At 38.6% G+C, this 23,432-nt stretch overlaps 1 protein-coding gene across 1 annotated transcript in view; it reads left to right on the forward strand.

Moving 5' to 3' along the window:
• Positions 1–23,432, forward strand: part of LOC150096432 (glutamate receptor ionotropic, kainate 2-like) — an 89,752-nt gene that overhangs the window by 26,423 nt on the left and 39,897 nt on the right. The window contains exon 2 of the mRNA XM_090408968.1: positions 12,333–12,488. Within this exon, the coding sequence (XP_090265094.1) occupies positions 12,333–12,488 (156 nt within the window). The remainder of the gene's footprint in view (positions 1–12,332; positions 12,489–23,432) is intronic.

Genomic DNA, 23,432 nt, shown 5'->3' on the forward strand with positions numbered 1-23,432 from the left:
TTGTGAAAATTGCTATAAAATTTTCGCTAAACGCTTTAAGAAAAAAGTACACAAAACAAAAGTATCTCCCAGCGAAATTTCTTTCTTGCATGAACGATAAAAGTAAAGCCTTTTACTTTTATTTCAGTACGATAATATGATCCTACAGAGAGAACAAAGTACGTAGGTCACCTTCCGCGGATAAAGAATTTGATGTATCTATATGCAGTAAATAAGGATTAGGTAAAGAGTATAGTGATCTGGATTATAAAAGGGATAAATTTGGATATGATAAGATAAATATTATAATTAAACATAAGTTAAAGTTCTTTACACTTATTATAAATAAATCTTTTGATGTATATTATTTCTGGGAAAACTCCCATGTTACTCCTCTTTATAAACTATTATAATTACAGCTATTTTGCCTGCTTCAGTTTAGGAGTGTCCCTGTTTAAATGTCATTGGCTATTTACTCATGGATTCTTAGGGCATTATGAGTGTAGATGTACTAAAAAGTATATGTAGCCTAAGGAATAGAAAATTGCACATACCTTTTTCTGGGTGTTGTGGCTTTTCCTCAGTCTGTGATGTCGAAAACTGCAGAGTGTGTGTGTGGGGGGGGGTAGGCAGTTTGGTAGAATAAGTTAGAAAAACCCGTTTTTTTTTTTTGTTTTTTTTTGATGTTGCGTTTTTTAGTGTTTAAATGAACATTTAAACACTAAAAAACGCAACATCAAAAAGAAAAATCGTATACAAAGCACAGGAAAAACGGAAATAGCTGTTCACGCCCTTGAACAAAAACACACCCCGCAGATAGACAAGGCCATCATAATAGACAGACAAGACAATGCTCAGAATATCGGAAACAATAGCTATAAAGTGTGACGCGAACTCTATCAACGTACACAGGCCCTACATAATCTCCGAGGTTTGGAAGCTTCACAACATAAAATTGAGGTCACAACCCCGACCAATAGGAAACAACACAAACACCTCTAAAGCAGAAGCACCCACCCGACCTGACATAGCTTCCACTTCCCCAATGTGTTCAGATGACGACCACGAATAGTCGAAACGATCCACACCCCGTCAACCACCTTTCCCCTTCCCCCTCCCTATTTTAAAAAAAAATTAACCCTTTCACTTTTTCCCCACCCTATATAAAAGTATATATTTCTATATATTACGAAAAAAAAAAAAAACCGGGTTTTTTTAACTTATTCTACCAAACTGCCTACCCCCCCCCACACACACACACTGCAGTTTTCGACATCGCAGACTGAGGAAAAGCCACAACACCCAGAAAAAGGTATGTGCAATTTTCTATTCCTTAGGCTACATATACTTTTTAGTACATCTACACTCATAATGCCCTAAGAATCCATGAGTAAATAGCCAATGACATTTAAACAGGGGTACTCCTAAACTGAAGCAGGCAAAATAGCTGTAATTATAATAAATCTTTTGAATTTATAGAACACTTAAATGTTTCAGTTCTTCGATCATTTAAAGGAGATAACAGAAATGAAATTAGAAATTACAGATCCATATCAAGATTATGTATATTCTCAAAGGTTATTGAAATCTTACAAAAAAAAAAAAAAAACGACTAAATAACTACCTAAATTCCATATCCTTTTAGGCGTCTAATCAATACGGGCTCAGATCCGCACATAATACTGAAAAGGCCATATTGCACTTCCATAAAAGAGTTTATAGTGGAATAAATAAAGGAATGTACACAGCAGCAGTTTTTCTTGGTATATCTAAAGCTTTCGACTGTGTGCGTCACGACTTACTCTTTTTTTAAAAAATCTAAATATGACATTAGTATGCCATATGAGGCGTTACAAATGAGTGGTTCAAATCTTATTTAAAGAACAAAACAATATGTCAGTTATGGAACCTTCCATAGTGCCACAAATATAATAAAATACGGAATCCCTCAAGTTTCGGTCTAGGACCTATCCTATTTCTCATATATGTAAATGATCTATGCGAATACAAACTTTTTAGCAAAATGATATCGTTTGCTGGCGATTTCGCTAATGTTGTGGCAGGAACTTACTAGTAGTTCCCAAGGCAAACAACGAACTTTTTCACAAATCATTTGCGCAATTATCATCAAGCAGCTACAATAAACTCCCAAATTAAATCGAATCGATAACCTCGTGTGTGTGTGTGTGTGTGTGTGTACACACGAGGCACGTCCAGAAAGTAAGTTCCGTTTTTAAATATTTTCAGTGTAGCGCTGCGATCACAATGGTGCGCATGAGTCCTGAGTTTGTTGGTTCGTTAGCAAGGCGTTACTGCCATTTTCAGACATTCTCGCAGTGCGTATGCTTCTTGGTGTGTGTAAACACACACCAAGAAGCATACGCACTGCTAAAGAAAATATCTGAAAATGTCTAAGAAAATCGCATTGCCCGCTGCATGTGAAATTAGGTCAGTTATCCGTTTCTTGAATGCGAGGATCGTTAAAGCAGCTGAAATTCATCGGCAAATTATTGAGGTTCATGGAGAACACGCAATGAGTGATTCAATGGTAAGAAGATGGGTAAGACTTTTTAATGAAGGAAGGACAGGTGTGCACGATGATGAACGGAGCCGGCGACCATGTTTCGTGACTGACGATTTGGTGCACATTCAGTTGAAGAGAAGATTCGACAGAATAGGGGATTCACTATGACGTCACTCTCGCTGCAATTTCCGAAGGTTGAAACTTCTGGAAATTCAACAGCTTCTCCAAGCAGACTTTGTGATTTTGGATTAGCCGAGAAAAGGATATGACTTGATAATGCACTGGCTCGCTGTCTCTTGTAAGTAATGTCCTCATGTGTTCTTCCATACGCAATTCGACAGATTTGTCTGTCTGCCCAAAATAAGGAATATCACAATCACACAATATTTTATATATACCAGGGTATTTGAGTTGATGATGACAAGGTTTTGGGTGGCTTATTAAGAAACGGATTTTTGGAAGTGGAGTGAACAAAGTTCTGATATTGTATTTTCTTAGAACAGTTCGTATAATTTTTGTAACATAATTCATAAAATTATGTTACAAAAATTATGTTGGTACATCACATAAATAAGGTGACCGTACATCTCGTGTGTTTAAACTCATTGATTAAAAGAGAGAAAGAGGGAGGGAGAGAGCGGTTGCATTATTGTTTTCTTCATATGACCACCAGATGGCGTTACACGGTCTTACCGGTGTATCGTCAGAGTTCGAAAATGGCAGACGGGCTGGAAAACCACGTCCTACGCAGGTGCACGCAGCGTCATTTGATTTCTTCATGTTAAGAGTGTGTTCTAGCAGAATTATTCGCTGCTGCCTTGTAGAAGAGCGAGCTGCAAAGGACATTTTACGAACCTAGTTTAGGTTTGGAGTAATGCATTCACTGATAGCAGAACAAATGAAACATGTTCACCACAGATGACAGCCTTTGTCTTGCATATGCATTAAACCGAGTGCCGTTGTGAAAGAGCTTAGCGTCTTATGGGTAGTGCGTGTGTGCGCGCGTGTGTTAGCATCTTCAGTGTGAGCTAGCAGATCATGGGCGTTCACAGGATTCCTTTTCATACATTTAGTGCGTTACCATGACGATGAGCTGAGTTCGTACACAGCACACAGGGAGTTAAACTTGAACGTATCACTTGACAAGAACACTCAAGTCGTCCAATTTAAAGCAGCAAAGAAGTGTTTTGGGTCAGAAGGGAATGCTCCTCGTTCAGTTTCTTAACCGACATGAATGCTCTTTTAATGCGGGATCAGTTACGGCTGCCCACTCTCCTCAGATACTCGAGGATAACTCGTGCGATTCGCCCAATGCGCAAGACAATTACGCCCAGCCGCCCTGATCTTGCACTCTGTGAATTGTACATATCGCGCAGGCGCGTACAGAAAAATTAATTCTGAACAAAAAGGATTCTCGAGTAATCTTCGAGTGCGTTTAAGATTGGAGTCATCCTTAAAAGATATTTACCTTTGCAACGAAATAACAGCTTATCTCCTCAAACGTTCGCCGGCTTTAATGTTTGGCCTTCGCATTTCCAATGATGGTTTGGAACTATTGTTACTGTTTTTATTCTTTTTCTGAATAATTTAGAAATTGCTATTTTATTTAAATAAGCTAATCAAACATTTAAATGCGATTCGAATCCGTCGGAGAAAGAAGGTCTTTGTCTAACGAAACTGCCAGTAAATCGAATTTCTGGTGGACTTTAAAAATCGGTCATTGGCGATGTTTCGTTGCTTCTTTAAGCGAAGGGAATTTTTTAAAGAATTATTTACTTTTCAACTTTTTGAAAACCATCCGACCTTTGTCGTAGTTTTCCTTGTTCCAATCAGTAAGAAAATGGTCTGCCTAATTTGGTTTGGCAATCAGAAATCCAGCAAGCGGCTTATTTTAGTTTATTCGCTACGCTTACAGGAGCTTTGTAAAATGTCACGTGGCGATCCTTTGACACGATGAAAGTTTATTGTAGGAAATTTCTGGATGTTTCCGTCTCTTTCTGGTACTTGGAGGGTGCACGCGCTTTAATGCATCTTTAGTAGAACGAAATTTCTGCAAATAGTAGTAACTTCACTCCAACAGAATTTCTTTGCACTTTTCTCTTCGCAACATGTGGAAGCAATTAAGATTGTCTAGTACTCCAGTGCTGGCGAAGGTTTCGCACCTATTACTGGAAAGGAATGCCCTTTCCTTTCTGTGTTCTCTTTGACAGTGTGGTTCTCCGAGTGGCTCTTCTCGGCTAAGTCCTCGTGAGTCCATCACCTTCCTTACTGGATGTATGACGTAGCGAAAAGGTCACGAGGCCGAGATTTTCAGATTGCCCAATCCTTAACCACACTGACGACACTAATGTACGACAGGTTTCTCACTCCTTTCACGGGAGTGATTCGCATAAAAAAATAAACACATAATGACACAAATTTACGGATAAATTCTACCATTTCACTTCGCACACAATTCCAGAATATTCAGTTTGCATTCTTACAATATCTACCGCTAAAATCAAAAATAGTCTTTGCAATTTCTTCGCCTATTGCACTTTGATCCCACAACAAGAGAATCATTACGCGCTTGTTAGTCTTCGGCGTGGGAGAGAAATATTCTGGAAGCAAAACTCTTTTTAACGTGATAATGCGCGCACACGCACTTAAGACACTGACAGTGAGGTACGTCTACTGATTCGCGATTCAACAAGCAAAAAATAGAGCAATGATTTCTCTCCCTCTTTCTTTCTTTCTGTGTGTGTGAACGGCTCTTTTTTACTACATTAGATTTATGCTCAATAAACAAATCTGGTAAAATATGTAAGAAGCTCGTTCTGATAAATCCACCCGTTGTGAAAATATCTCTCATTCTCATTGCCTTTGGATTGATCGTACGAAGTGTAATCTAACAATAAAGCGACTAGAGTGACTTTACTGCTTGCAAAAGTACTTTGATGGGGTTAGGCGTTCCAGCATGGCGGAATTATGGTCAGCAGCAAAGTTGTTTGAACAGTATTTGTGCGTCTGGAGCATTATTCCTTTTATTGGGGGTATTGCCTGAGACTGTCGTCGCACAAACAGCGCTAAGCGCAACCAACAGATCACCTTGAACGAATGTTCATTAGACAAAGAAAAAACAAACTTACCCGCTAAGAATTGTGCTACTGAATGTGACACGATATGTGCAGACCTCGTTCGTGTTTGTGAATGGACGACAGGTTGTTTTTACAATTCAGAAAACGTGTTAATGATCTGGAGATAATTTTGGACATCCAGTAACATTATCATGCAATAAAATGAAACATATCAACAAACATACTGTAATTAGAATATCAACTTTTAATCCTATTGGCACATTATGAAAGGTTAAAACATCGCTAAACCATTTATTGACGTATTTTAAAAATATAGCTCAAGTTTGTACGCAGTGCACTGATTTGGAGAGCCATTGAGTAATGCTATTCAGCACGCAAAAAACACAACTCGTGGTCAATAACTGTCTTTAATAGTTATGGGTTTTCAATGTCTGCCGACATTTTTTCTTAAAATACTGCTGCCGCCAATTGCGAGTGCACGTTACAATAACTCATCCTGTGTTTGTGTAACCGCACAGCCTGAGCGGAAATATCATTTGCTGCCCGCATACGTCAGAAAAGATCCGTGTATTTATGAGCTCCATTAATAAAATATGTCTGCAGGGAAATGAAGGTTCTTTATGGACGTTCAGATTAACCATTCGCATCGATTCTGACGAGAAAATATTCGAAAAGCATATCGGAAACCAACGGGCGACGAATTTATTTCAGTCGCTAAACAGACCCTTTTCCTCCAAATGAGAGAGAGAGAGAGAGAGATGTCATCTATTGGACAGAAGCAATTTGGACTTCAGCCACGGAATCGTCATGCAATAGAGCCGTGAGTAAAGTCATAAGAAGAATGACTCTGACGCATCCGAACCCATTATCTTCGTGCCGGGCCAAGCGGAGTTATTGAGCGATGGGCCAGAAATAGCTCTGTTTTCTCGAACATATCGACAAGCCGCATGAGAATGTACGGAACCAGTCCCACTGACCTGCCCCGCTGACCTCATCGCTTTCGCCAAGAATAAAACAAAATCATTCGCTTGCATAATATTCATCTGGCTGCTCCTTTCTGGATATCTCGCGCTTTTTGAACACACGCACACCTCCCTGATGTGGAATTTAGCAAACCTCATCCTAGTAAAAAATTCAATGCCCTCGTGGAGGAGGTTAAAGGGCTTCCAAGTAGTAATTCTCCCAACCTCGGATTAAATAAGCCAATCTCATTGGGGCCTTCACTCTTTTTTTCGGTTTTCGTTCGTCTATTCCAGCAATCCTATTGCGCCTTCTCATCTTCTTTATCTCTCTCTCTCTCTCTCTCTCATCCACAGCATCCGATTCAGTGTGCTGTGACTTAACAGTATCCCTCAGAGGATACAGATGGACGCGGAAGCTTTTCTTTTCTGGTCTCTCTTCTATAGGTTTTTCCTCCTACTTTATCGCATTTCTTCTCTCTCTCTCTCTCTCTCTCTCATCCCATCCATCTTTCTTGGTCTTATTCAATTTCATTATACCCTGTCTGTGATTATATAATGCTGAACTTCCTTATTACATAACAAAATTATCTTATAATATCCACAACCATTAAAATTCTAAATTAAAATAGAAAATTAATCTGCATCAAGAAAAACTCCCAATTTGCAAACGCTCGGTTTTTATAATTAAAAAGACCTCAATAAAGCATTGAGCAAACATAAACATTCTCTTATTATTTGCTTGTGGGATGTTTTTCTATTCACAGTCAGCAGTAACTGTTCATGTTTCTTGCAATCTTAAAGGAATACAAAGTTGAAAATGTAATTAAAATTTAAATATTCATGCATATTGTAATGCCGGGGGTTAGGTCCGAGTGAGGTTATTTCTTGAAGTGAACTCGCCTTGAAGAGACTGTCTTAGCTCGTCTACAAAACAAATGAAATCTAAGAAAGCCAATACTCCTCTTGATTCATGTTTTATAAGTCTAGAAGCTGCATGACTGACCTTTTCTCTTTATTTTCTGAGAGACTGTGTCCTCTAAGCTAATATTTTATGTATGGCATTTCGAAAAGCAACTTCTTTATGTGCGTGTGATTGATTTTATATTGTGCCGACGGAAAAGGGCAGCTGCATTCAAACAACAGCAGATTATTGAACAACCTTCTTTACAAGCCAAGATAAGTAGTAACAGAGCGTCTTCTAGGCACATTTCTTCGTTCTATGTCTTTCGCCTTATTTTCACGGTTGATTACGGAGAATAGTGAGCGAATTGTGCGGATCCATATCAATAGAGGGCTCTCGGAACAAGCTCATCAGACTCGTTTCTGGAATAACAGGCGGTCACAATCGAGCAACAACATCGATGGAATGGAAATGGATATGCAGTTAGGAGCAGGATGCTCTTTATCCAGTATGTCCCCATGCTTTGTGAAGACCTCCATGATTTACTGCAGGTGCTATATTTCAAACCCTTTCGTTGATAGAAAATGTGATCCAAATGTTACTTCTGTCCGTGAATAGAAAAACATCCCACAAGCAAATAATGAGATTATGTTTATGTTTTTGCTCAATGCTTTATTTTCCATGTCTTCTAACTCTTAGTGAGGTAATGCACCATAACTAAAACTGCTCGATGGGCTTGTAGTTACTCATTCGTGGTTTTGGATGAAGTCAAAGAAGGTTTAAGACTATCAGCAGAAAATCAAATGCATCAAAAAAAGCTATTCAAAATAAGGCAGCAGAAAGAGTTTGGGAATTATTCGAAGCAGAATATACAGTTATTTGCCATTTATACTAAACGGGAGAGAAGAACGGTTAAGAATGGCGATGTATGCTAATTGAAATAGATTGCACTCTAGGCAAAGGAATAGCATTTGCTAGTTTAACGTGGAAAGGTCCAAATTATGCACCCTAAGAAGAAATGGTTAAGTACTAGCTGCGTATCACATTAATGGAATTGGACTCAGGAAAATTCATGAGGCTAAGGATTTGGAGATAATATTGTATAGAGAGTTGTTGTTCAGTGGAATACTTCAAAAGGTGGGGAAAATAGCTTATAGGATCTCGGGGATGATGAATGCTCACTAAAATGATAGAGAGATAAAGATGTTATCATTCCTTGGAAATGGGGAAGAATCAAGAGAACAGATTGATGATTCGTGAATTGAACAAATTTGTCAACAGGTATATATAAAATGGGTGTGGAAGTCAGTTTTCAATGCCTGGCAAGAGGAGAGAGAAAAAATCACCATGGAAATTCTGCAACACCATACTTTAGCAAGGGTTCAAAGACTAATTTCTTTTGCTTTGAAAATAGTGAGTGGAATGATTGCCAGGGTGGGACCGACCGTGACGAATGCTCTGTTGGTGTGATGGATATTATGTACAGTAAATGGGCCTCGACTCCTAGGAATCATCCTACTAATAAAAATAATGATAAATCAAAAAACAGTATGAAGATATAAAGAGATAGGAATGGTAAAAAGACCAGAAGGTATAAAACATAAAGCACTTCGTGGTCAATATTTGAAAGGCATTGAAGAGATAGTTGACAGTCGCTTAACTTGGCAATGGCTTCTTGAGGGCACCATAAAGAAAGAGTAGAAGGTCTGATACTTGCTCCTCAATCACTACAAACGAATGCAATCAAATAGAAGTTCGAAAAAATCCGTGATGAGAGCAAATGTCGGCTGTCCAGAGATAAAGAGACAATAAACCACCTAATTAAATTCTGGCAATAAGATTACTCATGCCGTCTAAAGAAAGGCATGATCAGGTTATTACAGAAGCTGTACATGGTTGTATGGAATGTTGTTTCAGAACTTGCGAAAGCCTTTGGGAACCCATAGTGCAGAAAAATATTGAAAATGAAAATATAAAGATATGATAGGACTTTAAAATTCAGAGAGGCATCAATGTGGTCGAACAGCGATGTATGGTTTATTGGCTTGCTAATACCAGGGAAAGCAGGGTAGGAGCAAAAAGAGCGTGAAAATTGACCAAGTATAGATATCTGAAAATTGAAATTAAACGATGGAACAGCGACAGTTTCAACTATCGTAGGACTAGGAGCAGTACCAAGAGTTTTTATAAATAATAGCTGAGCTTTCCAGATAATAACATCGTCTCAACCCCAGAAAAAAGATGGCATTACCTGACATCTCACCCTTTACGAAGATATCTAGTCGATTCCTTGGCCTTTGGATAAGTCCCGAATTGGACTCTTTTGCCAGTCAAAGATTTCATTATTCTATTTCATGTTTCTTGTTACTTTTTTTTTACTGTGAACTACGTTCAATGAGTATAGAAATAATAATAATAATAATAATAATAATAATAATAATAATAATAGCATGATGTTTAAAAAGGCAATCGCGATTTGCTTAATTGTGTATACTTGATGGTTATTATAATGTTAATCGATTATTTCTGATATTTGACTCTGCATTTTCACTTAGTGGATCGTTGCTAATTTAATATTTCGAGTGAATCATTCAGAGCCAACCCCGGGAAGATAAAAGAAGCGAGTGGATTACTAAGAATGATGCATATCCTAAAAAAACTTGGTAATCTATCCTTACACAGCAGCGTCTGCCTGTCTGCTGGTGTTTGTGCGTTTCCTTGCTTACATGTTCCATTTGCGTGTGTCAAGGTTGACATCACACTCATTTCCTCTCGAAGCGTTTACGACGTAAGAATTCAGATGTTCAAGGACAAACACCGAAACTTTATAATAGTGGAAGATCATTTTTACAGTTAAGACACACACACACACACACACACACACGAATCTATTTTTATATCTTCGCGTAGGCAAGTTTGAGATCAAGCAAAATGCATTCGCGATTCCACTGAAACCATAGTTTGGCACCGATAATGCGAAAAATGTGCGGTTTGCTGGAAACATCCGAACAGCTGAAGGAGTTTTTAAGTGCACGATCTTCCTTCATTTTGTATTCATTTCGTTAAGACTCGTTAGAAATTGCTGAGGCAGAGAGAGAGAGAGAGAGAGAGAAAGAGAGAAATTATATAAGTAACAAAGATAGTCTGTATAGTAGTTGATAACTATTACTAGAAATCAAACGTTGGCTATGGTTTCGTGGGGTGAATCAACGTATGTGGCAAACAAGCTACATACGCTGATTAAAAGATCTTTTTTGAAATCTGAGAACATGAAGTTTGTTTTGAAGTTTCTGCACATAACATTATGCACAATAAAGATTCCATCCTACTCAACGCAGCCGTTAGCATTGCGTCAGGTAAGTTATGGCGAGCCAAATTAAGTTGTCAACGGTGAGCGTTAACTGCTTAAGAGAGATGACCACATCCTGTTGGTTTGTACACGGTTGCCGAGGTTTAAATTATCTCAGCCCCTTAATTGCTTCGTTACCATCACCGCGGTACTTAAAATGTGAACAATAGTCAAGACACTATAATTCTGTAAAATAAAGGTATCTTTCAGACAAAGAGAGAGAGAGAGAGTACCGAACACCTGCTCTTAATGGTTATAGAATCACTGCTCTTTAAGATGGAAGGTTTCAGAAGATTCTTTAAAATTGCATTCGCATTTGCACCATTGCACAGGGATGCTATCATTATTGCAAGTAATTCGATTGTGCGTATGTGTTTCGATGCCGTAATAATGTAAGTAAAGTGCTGACAAAACGTCCATAGAATAGATATAATTTAGGGTCCGTGCTATTTATTCCGCACAAAACTCTGAAATGAACGATGAAGTATGCATAAACAGAGTTCTCCCATTTGCTGGAGACGCATTTCAATCAGCATTTGAATAATATTTTTATTTTTTTCGATGACGATTGCAGATCATGTTTCTGTTAACGCCGTCCTCGAGTGCACGGCCTTAACCAGAACTGCATTTGTCGTCAGTTGCAGACTATTCCATTTATTATTGGTGTCTTCGAAAAGCACGCTTGATTTTATGCCCTTTCACGTTTTTCGTATGTTAAATTACTCTGCCTTTTGCCAAGTTTAGACTGTCAAATATCCGCCTGTTTATTGTTGATCGGTCCTGTCTTCCCCTTCATGTATCGTTCTGGAGAACATCGTATTTCGATATCAAAGGATCGTAAATGGTGTTTCGTTGGCTGAACTCTGCAATTGCTGATGTAAAGAGGGTGGAAATTATGCATAAGACTATCTGAGAGCGTATCGTATGTTAGCCATTCTCCTCTTTGGATTTGGAGAGAAGCCATTTCCCGATGTGATGTTTTCTATTACATTCCCTTGTATGTCACTCGATACACAAAACTTCATTGGGTATGATGTTATTGTCGCCTGCCTACCTTATGAGAAGCGATTTACGCATGGAGGGTGTGTTTGAAGGTTGTATTCATCGATAGTGGCGTGTTTTCTTCGTCAAAGATGTACCAGTTGAAATATCGATTGCCGTCTTTCGCATCATCCTGTTTCTTCATATTTGGCCCTCACCCGTGCGGAAATGTATTCGACTTTTCTCGAAAGATTTTAACTTGCAGCGAATTTTCTATCGACGGGACTCTTGTTGAGCAAAATCATCGTTGGAATAGTAAAATCAAACTTAAGGCTGGATTTCTTTGCCTTTCTGTAGCAGCAGCAACACATCTTGATTTCGTCCATTACGAACGAAGGGTGCATCACTACATAAGAAATCGTTGTGCAAACAGCTGAACTTAATCATTTGTGCTTTGCTCTCCAACTGTAATTCTGCACACACTTTAAAGTGCGACACAATATATATTTGTTTCTTCCACGTGCATGTTTGTGCATCTAACTTTAGTTTCTTTATGCAGGTGGTCTCTTTGAGAAAACCCAGGGGGAGCAGGAAATGGGTTTTCGTTATGCCATTGATCGTATCAACTCCGACAGCGGCATTTTACCGAAGTCAAAGCTGTCAGCTGAAGTGAAGACAATACCCGCCAAAGACAGCTTCCACACGTCCAAGACAGGTAAGAAAAAACTTTTGTATTTGCATGATTTTTCAATTTACTCTTTGGAACGAGGCGAAATACACCATTTGCTATGCCAAATGCAACCACGCAAGTGAGAAGATCTTGCAAATTGCTTCAATAAATTTCCTCTCACTAAAGTGTAAAGTATTAAAAAAATACTCTTCCCCTCCTACAGTGGATATCCTATTTAAGAGATAAGCAGAGTAATATTGTTGCTGACTATTCTTTCTACTGTGACTGGTACTCCTTCAACAGAGTTAACACCCATTGAAACCCGTTTCTATTCCAGTAGTTTCCCAGTGGATTGTTAGATCTGCTGCTAGAGAGAGAGAGAGAGAGAGAGAGAGAGCCTTCTAGTGTCAAACAGTTGAATTTATCGTCGGAATATCATTTAAATATAAGAGATTTGTTTTAATTAGCTGTAGCATGTAATGCAATATTCAACACATGCAACGATATTAGAAAATGCTGTATTTTTTCCCAAGAGTTTTTCATGATAAGAATATACATCCAAAATTATTTTCAGATACTGACGGATGTACAAACCCTAGCTAGAAACTGAGCTATCCCTTGAGCTTAACGGAACTTCATCGCATCGACGACATCAGAAGTAATCGCATACCTTAGATGCACGTCATTGCTCGCATACAATGCATACATTTGCATTGTATTTGCAAAGCCGCTCATGATATCACCGAACAGTTCGCCTGCGGATTTGTACAAACGGCTCCAGTGAAGTCAACATTTAGTTTTCCTTGCAGTCTTTTGAATTCTCCTTACTCCAGCTTTGGTTCCCCATGCAGCAGTGCATGTGGAGTGATCTGTTAATTTGGTGGATGGAAATCATTAGCACAATGCGCTCTCTCTCTCTCTCTCTCTCTCTCTCTCTCTCTCATTAATATTAAACTGACGAAGCAGAACTTAATTTGTAGCTGGAAGTTTTGGTTGTGTGTGTTGAAATCTCGCACTCCACCGTGAGATATCTACAAAATGCGTAGTCCAGCATTTTGTCATTGTTTATATCGCAATGTCATAATGATTTTTAACACACAAAAAGCAATGACGTACATATAAGATCTCGTCTTAGGAATTTTTGCTATTTCCATGTTGCCACATTTTTTTGTTTTATTTTATTTTTCTCATTTACATCAATCAAGCTGCTGATTTGTATAAACGGCTCCAGTCAAGCCAACATTTAGTTTTCCTTGCAATCTTTTGAATTCTTTTTACTCCAGCGGGAAATTATCTTTACTATTTTTTTTCTTATGAATATGAGAGTATTATACATGACTTTTAAACTCGTTCGGCAACAGTGTACAATGCGCAGCGCCTATACACTCATCACTCTGTGTTTAGGCAGATGTTTTAGCATTACTCTGGCTACACGTGCACAGCAGCAGCTCCCAGTTTCTAAAGTTTTGGGGTTGATTCTCTTGCAACGTCATACGAAAGGGTTTCGTAGTAGTTCTTCTCATCATGATATGCTGAAAATGAAGGTGTTGATGTATAAATCATCAAAATTAGCGGCCAAGCGTTTCATATTCAAATAATTCAAAGTTCAGTAGTGGGCAGCGGTCAGTAACCATTGAAGAATAGGCGAAGTCGCCAATGTGAACACTCGCTCGAGTAAATAAATTAATAAATTAATAAATTAATAAATGGTGTATCTCCAAGCCTTAAGTCCAACTCGAAACGTGACAATGGCAGAAGGGCTTCTAACTGGAGAAAAACGAGGAAACAGCGTAATGTGGGATGGGAGCGGTAAACAAACTAACGCGGCACTACAACTCATTTAAGCAAAGGAGAAACCAGAGGATCGCATTAAGAACAAATAATGCAAATGAGTCTATAATTTTAGGAACGATAAATCTTCTTAATTACTTTTGCTCAAAACTTAATGAACAAATTAAAAAACCCATTTGTCGAAAGTGAGCTACTTTGTTAAATGTGAGAATATTTCAGTCGAATAAGTCTTACAAGCTGCAAAGAGACATTAAAAATAGTATCACCATCTCAACTGACAGGCAGCACACTCTAATAAAAGAGACCTCTGAAGTGCGCCAAGAACTCGTTCTTTGAAACTGGTGAGCAACAATATAGCGAAGGTGTCATACGCAGCCTCCCCCCAGCAACTACGCACTTTTCGAGTCAGGTCACATTACTGGCACGCTTCTGTATCCAAATGACATCCAATCTCTAAATCAGCTGCAACCGCCGCCGCCGGAAAAAAAAGTTTGTCACGACCCGCCTCTCACAGCCTTACACGAAAAAAAAATGTTATAACATCCCAGCAGAGGCAAAAATCCGGTCTGAACTCATCCCAAGATGAGTCATACCTCGTGTCCGAAAATTTAATACATCCTACTACAATGTGTTGGAGCAGATAAGAAAATCAAAATCATAAAAAAAATCTCTTTCTGCCGAGAAAGGCTCAGATATCAAAGCTTATACAAATCAAACGTTCAGAAGACGGCATGTAAGCTACTACGCTGAAAGGGTAGTAACTTATATGACGTCTTCTGAATACTCAAATAAACACGAGCCATAGGAGTCGTAGAGTAACATCGGCTGTCCTATGCTCCACGCAGTGTTCAATATATAGAAGCAGAGCTCTAACCAATTGAAAGGACTCCTTTCCTCTGTACATAAACATGAGAAGCATTTCCAAACAGTGGTTTAGGTTTTATCTGAAGGATCATATTGACGTTACTGATGGGGCTGGCACTAATGGAATATCCTCTGTTAACGACGAAGAAGAAAAATTTGCTTGCTATCAAATTCCAAGATGCTCCACAACATTCGACAAACAAAACGAACTGAAGGAAGGTAATATTTACTCGTTGTGAATTAATAATAAAAAGAAATTCATTATAAATCTAAAAACTCTGAAAACATTGGTATTAAATTACTTTCGGGCAGAATTATTAAAATCGTTCTCTTATTGGGTTTCGGTTATTGAATATTCAAATGAAAATTTTAGTTAGTTGGAAATTTCGAAATTTCTGATCGGTTGCTATTCTGTTTAGAGTTGAGCTTGAAATCCGTCCCTAAAACAGAATACTTCATTAGTGATATAAATATCGAAAACATAAATCATAACAACTCTGCTCTACTTAATAACCGAACTCCATTATTCTGTTACAAATATTGTCATCTATTTTAGATCGTAGAAAAGTATTGTCCGACCACAGATACGAGACCCTCGGATGGCAATGTGCCAAGAAGAGTCAATTCATGTTGAAGGGGAGAAAGGAATAAGGCGATGTACGAGTTCGTCACCAACACGCGAAATCACGTGCTTTATGCGTAAAATTTTCGAACTGTGTACAAGCAAAAGAATTTTCATAAAGAAAAGCTAATTTTCCGACGTATAATAATAAACACTGATCCCACGAAACGCATTGATTACCCTATTATCGAAATGGATTCGCCTTCTTCTGTTATGCGCAGAAGTGTCGAGGGGTCTTGCATCTACCGTCGCAAAGTAATGCCTCTCAAGTGTTATACAGCAGCAGCAATTAGAGAATGTATACACACTAGCAGATCATCACTTCATTGCTTAACAGATGCTCTGAATCCTAAAAAAAACACACAAACAATAGAGTCCAAGAAGTAGTTAATTAAAAAATCATAAAAACAACTGACTAAAAATGGAAATTTTCTCACTCGGTATATATTTGATAGCGAATAGGAAGAAAGTGACAAAGAAAACCAAAACAAACATGTACACATAATGCAAGCCCAACTCCTTGGATAGCAGAAAACAGAAGTGTAGATATACAAAAAACGACACTCTGTGGAAACCACTAATACGATATCCACCAAAGCAGCTTCCGAAACTGAATGCAGAAGAACGTTAATCTTTAAATGAGGATAGGAAATGCAAAAAGATACTGCCGGAGAAACAAATTAACCGAACAAAACAAGCCTGGCTCGAGATAGATAGGGAGATGGAACCCGCATTTACTCTCTTTCATAAAAAAAAAGAGTAAATCTTTTAGATAGCTCGAAAATTATTTCAACCAGTACTTTACGATTGCTTCTTAGAAATAAAAAAAGAAATCCCTTCATTCACAAAACGTGAGAACCTCCATTTGGATCACAAGCAAAATAGACGCTGCGGTTTCTAGCCATGATGGCAGCAGAAGATTGTTTTCTGTAGATCATCAAATTGAACCACTGGCCACGTGTTGATATTATCAGACTCAACAGCTGATTTGGTTAGCTTACTTTTGGTCATAATAAAATTTTAAAAAAATCTTTGAAACCGGATATATGGTTGACAAGAGACCTCATTAACCAACCTGTATCCGAACTGCTGTTTTAAAATACATTCCATCGTATAGACCTATGTAACCTTCCAGTTGTCAACCAAATAATGGAGCGAATCGCTCTTCACAAACATACACATAACAAAAAATTGACATCTCAAAAATGCACTATTTGGGGAACATCTGGACGATTTTAAGGATGTATTCAGCGCTTCTTTACATAAAAACAAAACTGTCGTGGTTGTCTGTATCAGTCTGTATCATACAAACAAGAGAATTAAGAGATCATGAGCAGGTATACAGCAAGATGAGTCTGTCGTTTCTTCAGTCGTCTTTTAGAAATTATCTGCAACACACAAAAATTGCCTTGGCCACACTCTTGAAAATGCAATGTATAACGTTTAGCTTATCATTAACTGGCTAGTCCTCGAACGCAAGATTATCCAGTAAGCATTTATGGACCTTGTCCTAGTAGACACGTAATAGCACATGCATTTGGGCATGTGATACCAAATCCATGTGGTCGCCATCTGTCTTATTATAATGCACTCATTTAAACTCCCTTAGAAAAATCTATCCCTTCCTTATGAGATCAGCTAACTCACCTTCATCTGGAAAGCCCGGGTGAAGGTCCCATCGTTGGGACTCGTACGTAGGGTTTTCAATTAAGGGCGTAGTCGAGACTGACTGAGATACAGAAGCTCTCCATTAATATCTCTACGCTACATAAAACGTAAAGCTAACCTTTTAGGAGCAAAGAAATGATATCAGCTTTATTAACATCGCAAAGATTAAAAACATACAGGGAGACATCACTACACAGTTGTGTGAAACATTACCTTACATAATTGGATACTAACTACAGAACCACACGTCGTATATGTATGTGATGCAGTCAAGACACTTAACTGCATCACATACAACAATAATTTGTGGAAAAGCAACTTGGAGTTTTCCTTTTCAAATGCTCGTTGTCTCAAAAGGGGGGGGTTGTTTATGATTTGCAGTTTCGAAGGAAGTTTAATCGATCAGTGGTCATTGTTTAGGCTGACCATATTTCCTTGAGAGTTCGTTTCCCGTCGACGACGTGAGGAGCTGAAGGATCTTCCTCAGTCATAGCCAAGTTAGCCGGTCTTGGGCGTGGACAGCAGGGTTTTTTCCACCAGTTTATCTGGGGTTTTTCATCCAGCAAGCAGGCAAACCGACCCGTGAACACACACAGGGATACAGCCAGGAATACTTCGAGGTATAGGGGTGACCATTCTATCCTCGTATACGAAATCCAAGCATGCTTGGAGGGTTGCGGGCCTTAAAGGCCTGCTAAAGCCATTGAGATAGATAGAGATTTCCTTGAGACAAAAACGGGACATTGAGATGGCAAAAACGGGACGGGGGTTATGTAATATTCTGTATTCATGAACAAGTAAGACGATTAAAAAGCATTTTACTTTGCCCAATATGCATGGTGATAAAATGTTGGTGATTATTGCTTCTGATTTGGTACGTGCTGAAGAAATTTTGGTTCATCACTTTTATTGATCAATATCGACAAGCTGTCATTTGCGCGAAACCTTTGGCCGCGACCCACAGTATGAGAGAAGCAACAAGAGCTTCACTTGCTGCAATTTTATCGCTTTCGCTATCACCATCTATCACGTCTCACCATAAACGAGCTGATGTTTTTAACTGAAGCCTTTTCGGCATCCTTACTTATGTTTCTGGCTATGTAGATGTCGCTTCTACTCCATGAGCAACGGAAAAATGGACATTACAATGTTGGTTTACCGCTTTTGTTCCATCACTGCACAGCTTGTCCAGTTTAATAAATTTGAATTCTTTCTGGAGATCGTCATTAAAACTTCGGTTTCGCCTCTTTCACATTGCAAGGCGAGACTTAAAGCTTTAAAAAATTTAAACCACCGGCATTGAATGACAAAGCCACCGGTTAGCATACAAGCAAAACAAAAACTGACGCTACAGTAGAACAGACGCCGCGTCTGAGACGAGCAAACGTTGCCTTGAAAAATTTTTATTTTCTCTGAATAAATCACTGCAGATATCGATATTTAGTATCGAACAATGCGACTCCATGTTATTACAAATTAATAATGTCCATGATATTGATGTACGATTATAGGTTTTGAATAATAATTTATGATCGACCAATATTAAAGTATATTTATATGGTTTCGTTAAAAACGGGACAAAACTGACATTTTTATTAAAACGATGGGACTGCCGGGAAATATGAAAAAAAAAAAAAACGGTACGTATGGTCAGCCTATCACTGTTGGAAGAAGCGCAATTATAACGAGCGTCAGTAGTTGCTCAGCAACACAAGTTGAAAACGGGGGAAAAATCAAATCCGCTTACCCCTTCTAAGTTCACAGTCAAAGGACACTCTTCTCTCTCCGTACCTCTCAGCGGTGCTTGCGAAACATTGCATCCAATTGCACGATAGCAATCGATACGTTCCGTGAAGTTCAGTCGAGGTTAAAGGTCTAAACTTCGCCACACGGCATCCTCTACGCACGCAGCATGAGCAACGAACGGTCGACAGTTTCACCCCCCCCCCCCTTGGTATCTCGAGACCAAATTTATTGCAGCCCATTTCGTTTTCATTTCATTTTATTTATTTTTTTATTTTCTTGGAAGTACTTTTAAGGAGGGTAGATTGACTCTGTGCACGTTGCAGAAAATACTCTGCAGAATGGGTGAAGAGAGTAGACATAAGTATCGATAAAAAAATTAATAAATTATATATATATATATATATATATATATATACCTTTGAACATTGTCTTATTTTTTGATAATTACAGGATTAATTAAATGTTTATAACACTGAACAGCCAAAAGAAAGACCGCTGTAATAGGTTCAGTTCCAGTTGCTTTCTGGGGGAATAAATTTTTTTAGGCGTTTTATCGGGTTGTCTCTAAGTGACGCTATCTCTGACACACACACACACACACACACACACACACACACACACACACACACACACACACACACACACACACACACACACACACACACATACAATAAGATGTTTACTACCTGGGAAATCGAGATTTTACTTCATCTCAGCAAGAAAATGGATCCGTGATTCGCACTATTTCAGATGATAATATAACAATATTAATGCTCAGGATCACGAGATGGTGGCTGTTGTCTGCCATACGTTCGCCCAAATGCCTTTAAAATCATATAACCATAGGTTCAGATTTCGGTGAAAGCTTTCGTACAGACACTCTCCCCATCGATTTCCAAAAATGTAATTAGGGCTAAAAGAGATTCACCTACTCCCTTTTTGGGAATAAAATAGGTTGCAGGATTTACTATATATGATTGCCGTGGAACAGTTCTTTCCTGTCAAATCTACCTGTACATCGAATAGTTATTCGCATGTCATGGGCAACACTTTCCCTAACTTTCATCATATTTTCATTTGACTGTGCAGAAAGTGGCTGTCCACAGCGTGGTTCATCCTCCAGGGACTCCCTTCCCTCTTTAAACATTGAAAACCAGCGGAACACCTGTGCGCGGCTCAGACAGTCATCGCCGTAAACAATTTTAGGTCTTGGTCACTTCTGTAGCAGTTTTTCCTAATTTAGAGTAAAATCTTATCACAGTTCTCTGCTCTATGACTCAACTTCTGACACGCTCTACTCGAACACTCTTACTTCAACGGTTGCCACACGAAAATTGCTGCTTCACACAACTCAAAAGTTATAACAGATTCTAGCGGTCAAAACTATATTTGTTACTTTTATTCAAAGGGCGGTACTGTAAAAAATCAATCTCGTTACTTAATGGGCACGCTGTGTATTTAAAGAAAAAATAAAAATTCTCGTAAGTAGCAATGCTGCTGTGAGGATAAACCTAGACATGTTCAACAGGGAAAATTAATTAAATGACTCCCATACACACGAAAGGTTGTAAATCTATAGTACATTCTTACCGTAAGTCGGTCCGGAGATTTCATTTAGTTATTAATATTTATTATTATTTTTTTTTTAAATTACTGAAATATGCTCTTCTGACGCGGAACGTTTTGAAGCCACTTCAGGCTTCCACTCCACAAACACCAATGCACTTGGGGGATCGGAACCCACAGCCTGTTGACTGGAGACCACAGCCAACCCTGCAATGTTCGTTGCGTCCTATGGTGGAGAGAGAGAGAAGCATTTTAAAGTAAATGAGAGCTTGAATTGTGCCATGGTTTTTCATAAATAAATTTTCAGCAATGTATTTCGCAAACTCAAATTCCGTAAAATTGATTCTCTCATCGTATTATAACGCAACATGCCACGCTCTGTATCTTAGCCATTGCTTAATATTCTCAGCTTTATATTTAAATGCATATACAAAATCCAAAAGGCAGAAATAGCACATCTATAAGAAAGCTATTGGAAAGAATTTGTGAGAGAAGCGTAATCAAACAAATAAATTAATCTTCCGGATACCATCGAGCATCCTAAGAAAGGATTTCGGGTCACCTTCCCGGTATCCGAGGGTTGGACAGGAGAGAAGTCGCATTTGAAGCGAAAGAGGACGCAAAAATCCTTGCAAGCTAAGGAGACCTGTGACATGTTTTTACAAAAGGCTAAAGATGCGTAAATCATTTCAAGAAAAGAAATCCAATCCCACCTGAATAATATTCAAATTTAATGAGATCTTTCTTTCCAGAAATAACACAGGACTGTGTTTTGGTACAAGTGAAATTCTCTGGATATCCCGACTTCACCCCGCTCCACTTACCGCGTGGAAGCAGTAACGAGATCAGTCGTTAACAATGAAAGATATTGGAGATTGAATCATTTGTAAACTATGTCGTTTGTTGAATAAAGAAGAAAATGAAGTCCATTGTCATCGGAGAAATTATAGATGGCGTTTGAGATTAGTGAGTATTGAAAGTTTTTTTTTTTTTTTTTTTTTGAGGAAACTAGGACTATTTGATATTTCATCTCGTAGTCACGCAAATGGGTCGTATATATAGATGATTTTTGTATGTGTGGTTATACGTGTGTGTGTGCGGGTGAGTGGGTGTTTCCTTTTCTTTTGTTTCTCCGAATTGTTCTGAGTTTTTTTTTTTATTTTTATGGGATATATAAATATTTACGTATTATCCAAATTATATTTTTTACAAGAGGACAATGCATTAAGGTTTCGGTATTTTATTTCGTCCTCTGAACTACGGAGACTTTTCCATTTCATGGGGTCCCGCGTTACATTCGCTACTCTTGAACGGCAGGAGCAAGACTTCCATATCTCTGTCACATCTTCATACTGTCATTGTTAAAGAACATTTCCGCATTCAGATAGTCTGGTGTCGCCAGTCTGTCTATTTGAGTTTATGAAGTCTTGGATTTTCATTGCGACTTTGCTCCATGGATCTCCCCTTCGAAACTGCAGAATTTGAGAGCACCGAGAACAGAGGATTTTGGACACGAACATCTGCGCTATTCTCAAAAAAGAATTCCCTGTGATGTTTACACCGCATGCTGTTATCCTAGGATGTCGTATCAGTGGCGAAAGTGATCGTAACATTGGCCAAAGACCAAAACTCATCTGCAGGAACCTCTCTCACCTGATGGAAACCTGAGGATATAATTTCAGCCCAGAAAGGTGACCATTTTAGAAGCTTAACCGCAAAGGATGCGGCTCTTTCTCCACTAAATTCGATCGATGTACTTAACGTACAGTGGACGACGTTCTATGAATTTCCATATCGAACTGCCAAAATTACAAAACTAACAGAAAGTATTTCGAAGTTTATGTTTTCGTTTCTACTTCACATCGATCACGCAGGGGTGTAAAACATTAGTAGTCCGCGAAGCATTTGAAGTCGATGAAACGGAACATGATTCATTGAAACGTAAAAGACGGATGAACCGTTTTTTTTCGATTCGAATGGTCGTGTGTGAGTGCGGACGATTACTATGCCGAGTGTATCGTGCCACTGAAGTTTACTAGTGGAGAACATTGATGCAGATGATACAGATAAACTTGGTTGAATCTCAAACCAACACAACATCTTTGAGACGAACTGGATAACTGGACATCCCAGGAGACTCAAACCTTTATTGCAGTGCCTGGAAGATGAACATGCAATATTTCTCTAGAATGGAGTGCGTTTTAAGAAACTGTCACGTCCTTTTGCGGCCTCAATCGATCAAGTCGCACTTCAGGTACTGTTGCAACGTGATTCATGGGAAATGATGCGAATAAACTTGGTTGAATCTCAAACCAACAGGACATCTTTGAGACGAACTGGACAACAGGCCAGTCCAGATCAATGCGTCCAACAAGAGTGCATTGCTATGGTCATGCTGAGGGCCCTCCCAAAAGAAGATCCTTCCTTAGTTGAACAGCACGACCATCTGTTCTTCATTCTGAAGAACTCTTCATTTAAGGGCATCACAGTAATTCAGCACAGTTTATGACACTTACAGTATTCTGTTCGAAGTCAAGAACGGTCCCTCCGTGTAGTAATGTTCTAACAAAATACGCTAAATAATTAAAGTTACGTAATTACGCTACTGATAGTTATCAACTAATGTTGAAATCGCTTTAATTATTTTAACGTCTTTCTTTAATAATGAAAAACTAAAAGTGCAGAAGTCCGAGGCTTACGTTCCCAAACGTTCCGTAACTCGAATTTCACGT

Source organism: Typopeltis vanoorti, chromosome 19, assembly GCF_054136105.1.
Source record: "Typopeltis vanoorti isolate ZY-2024b chromosome 19, IOZ_Tvanoo_1.0, whole genome shotgun sequence".
Taxonomy (NCBI): Eukaryota; Metazoa; Arthropoda; class Arachnida; order Uropygi; family Thelyphonidae; genus Typopeltis; species Typopeltis vanoorti.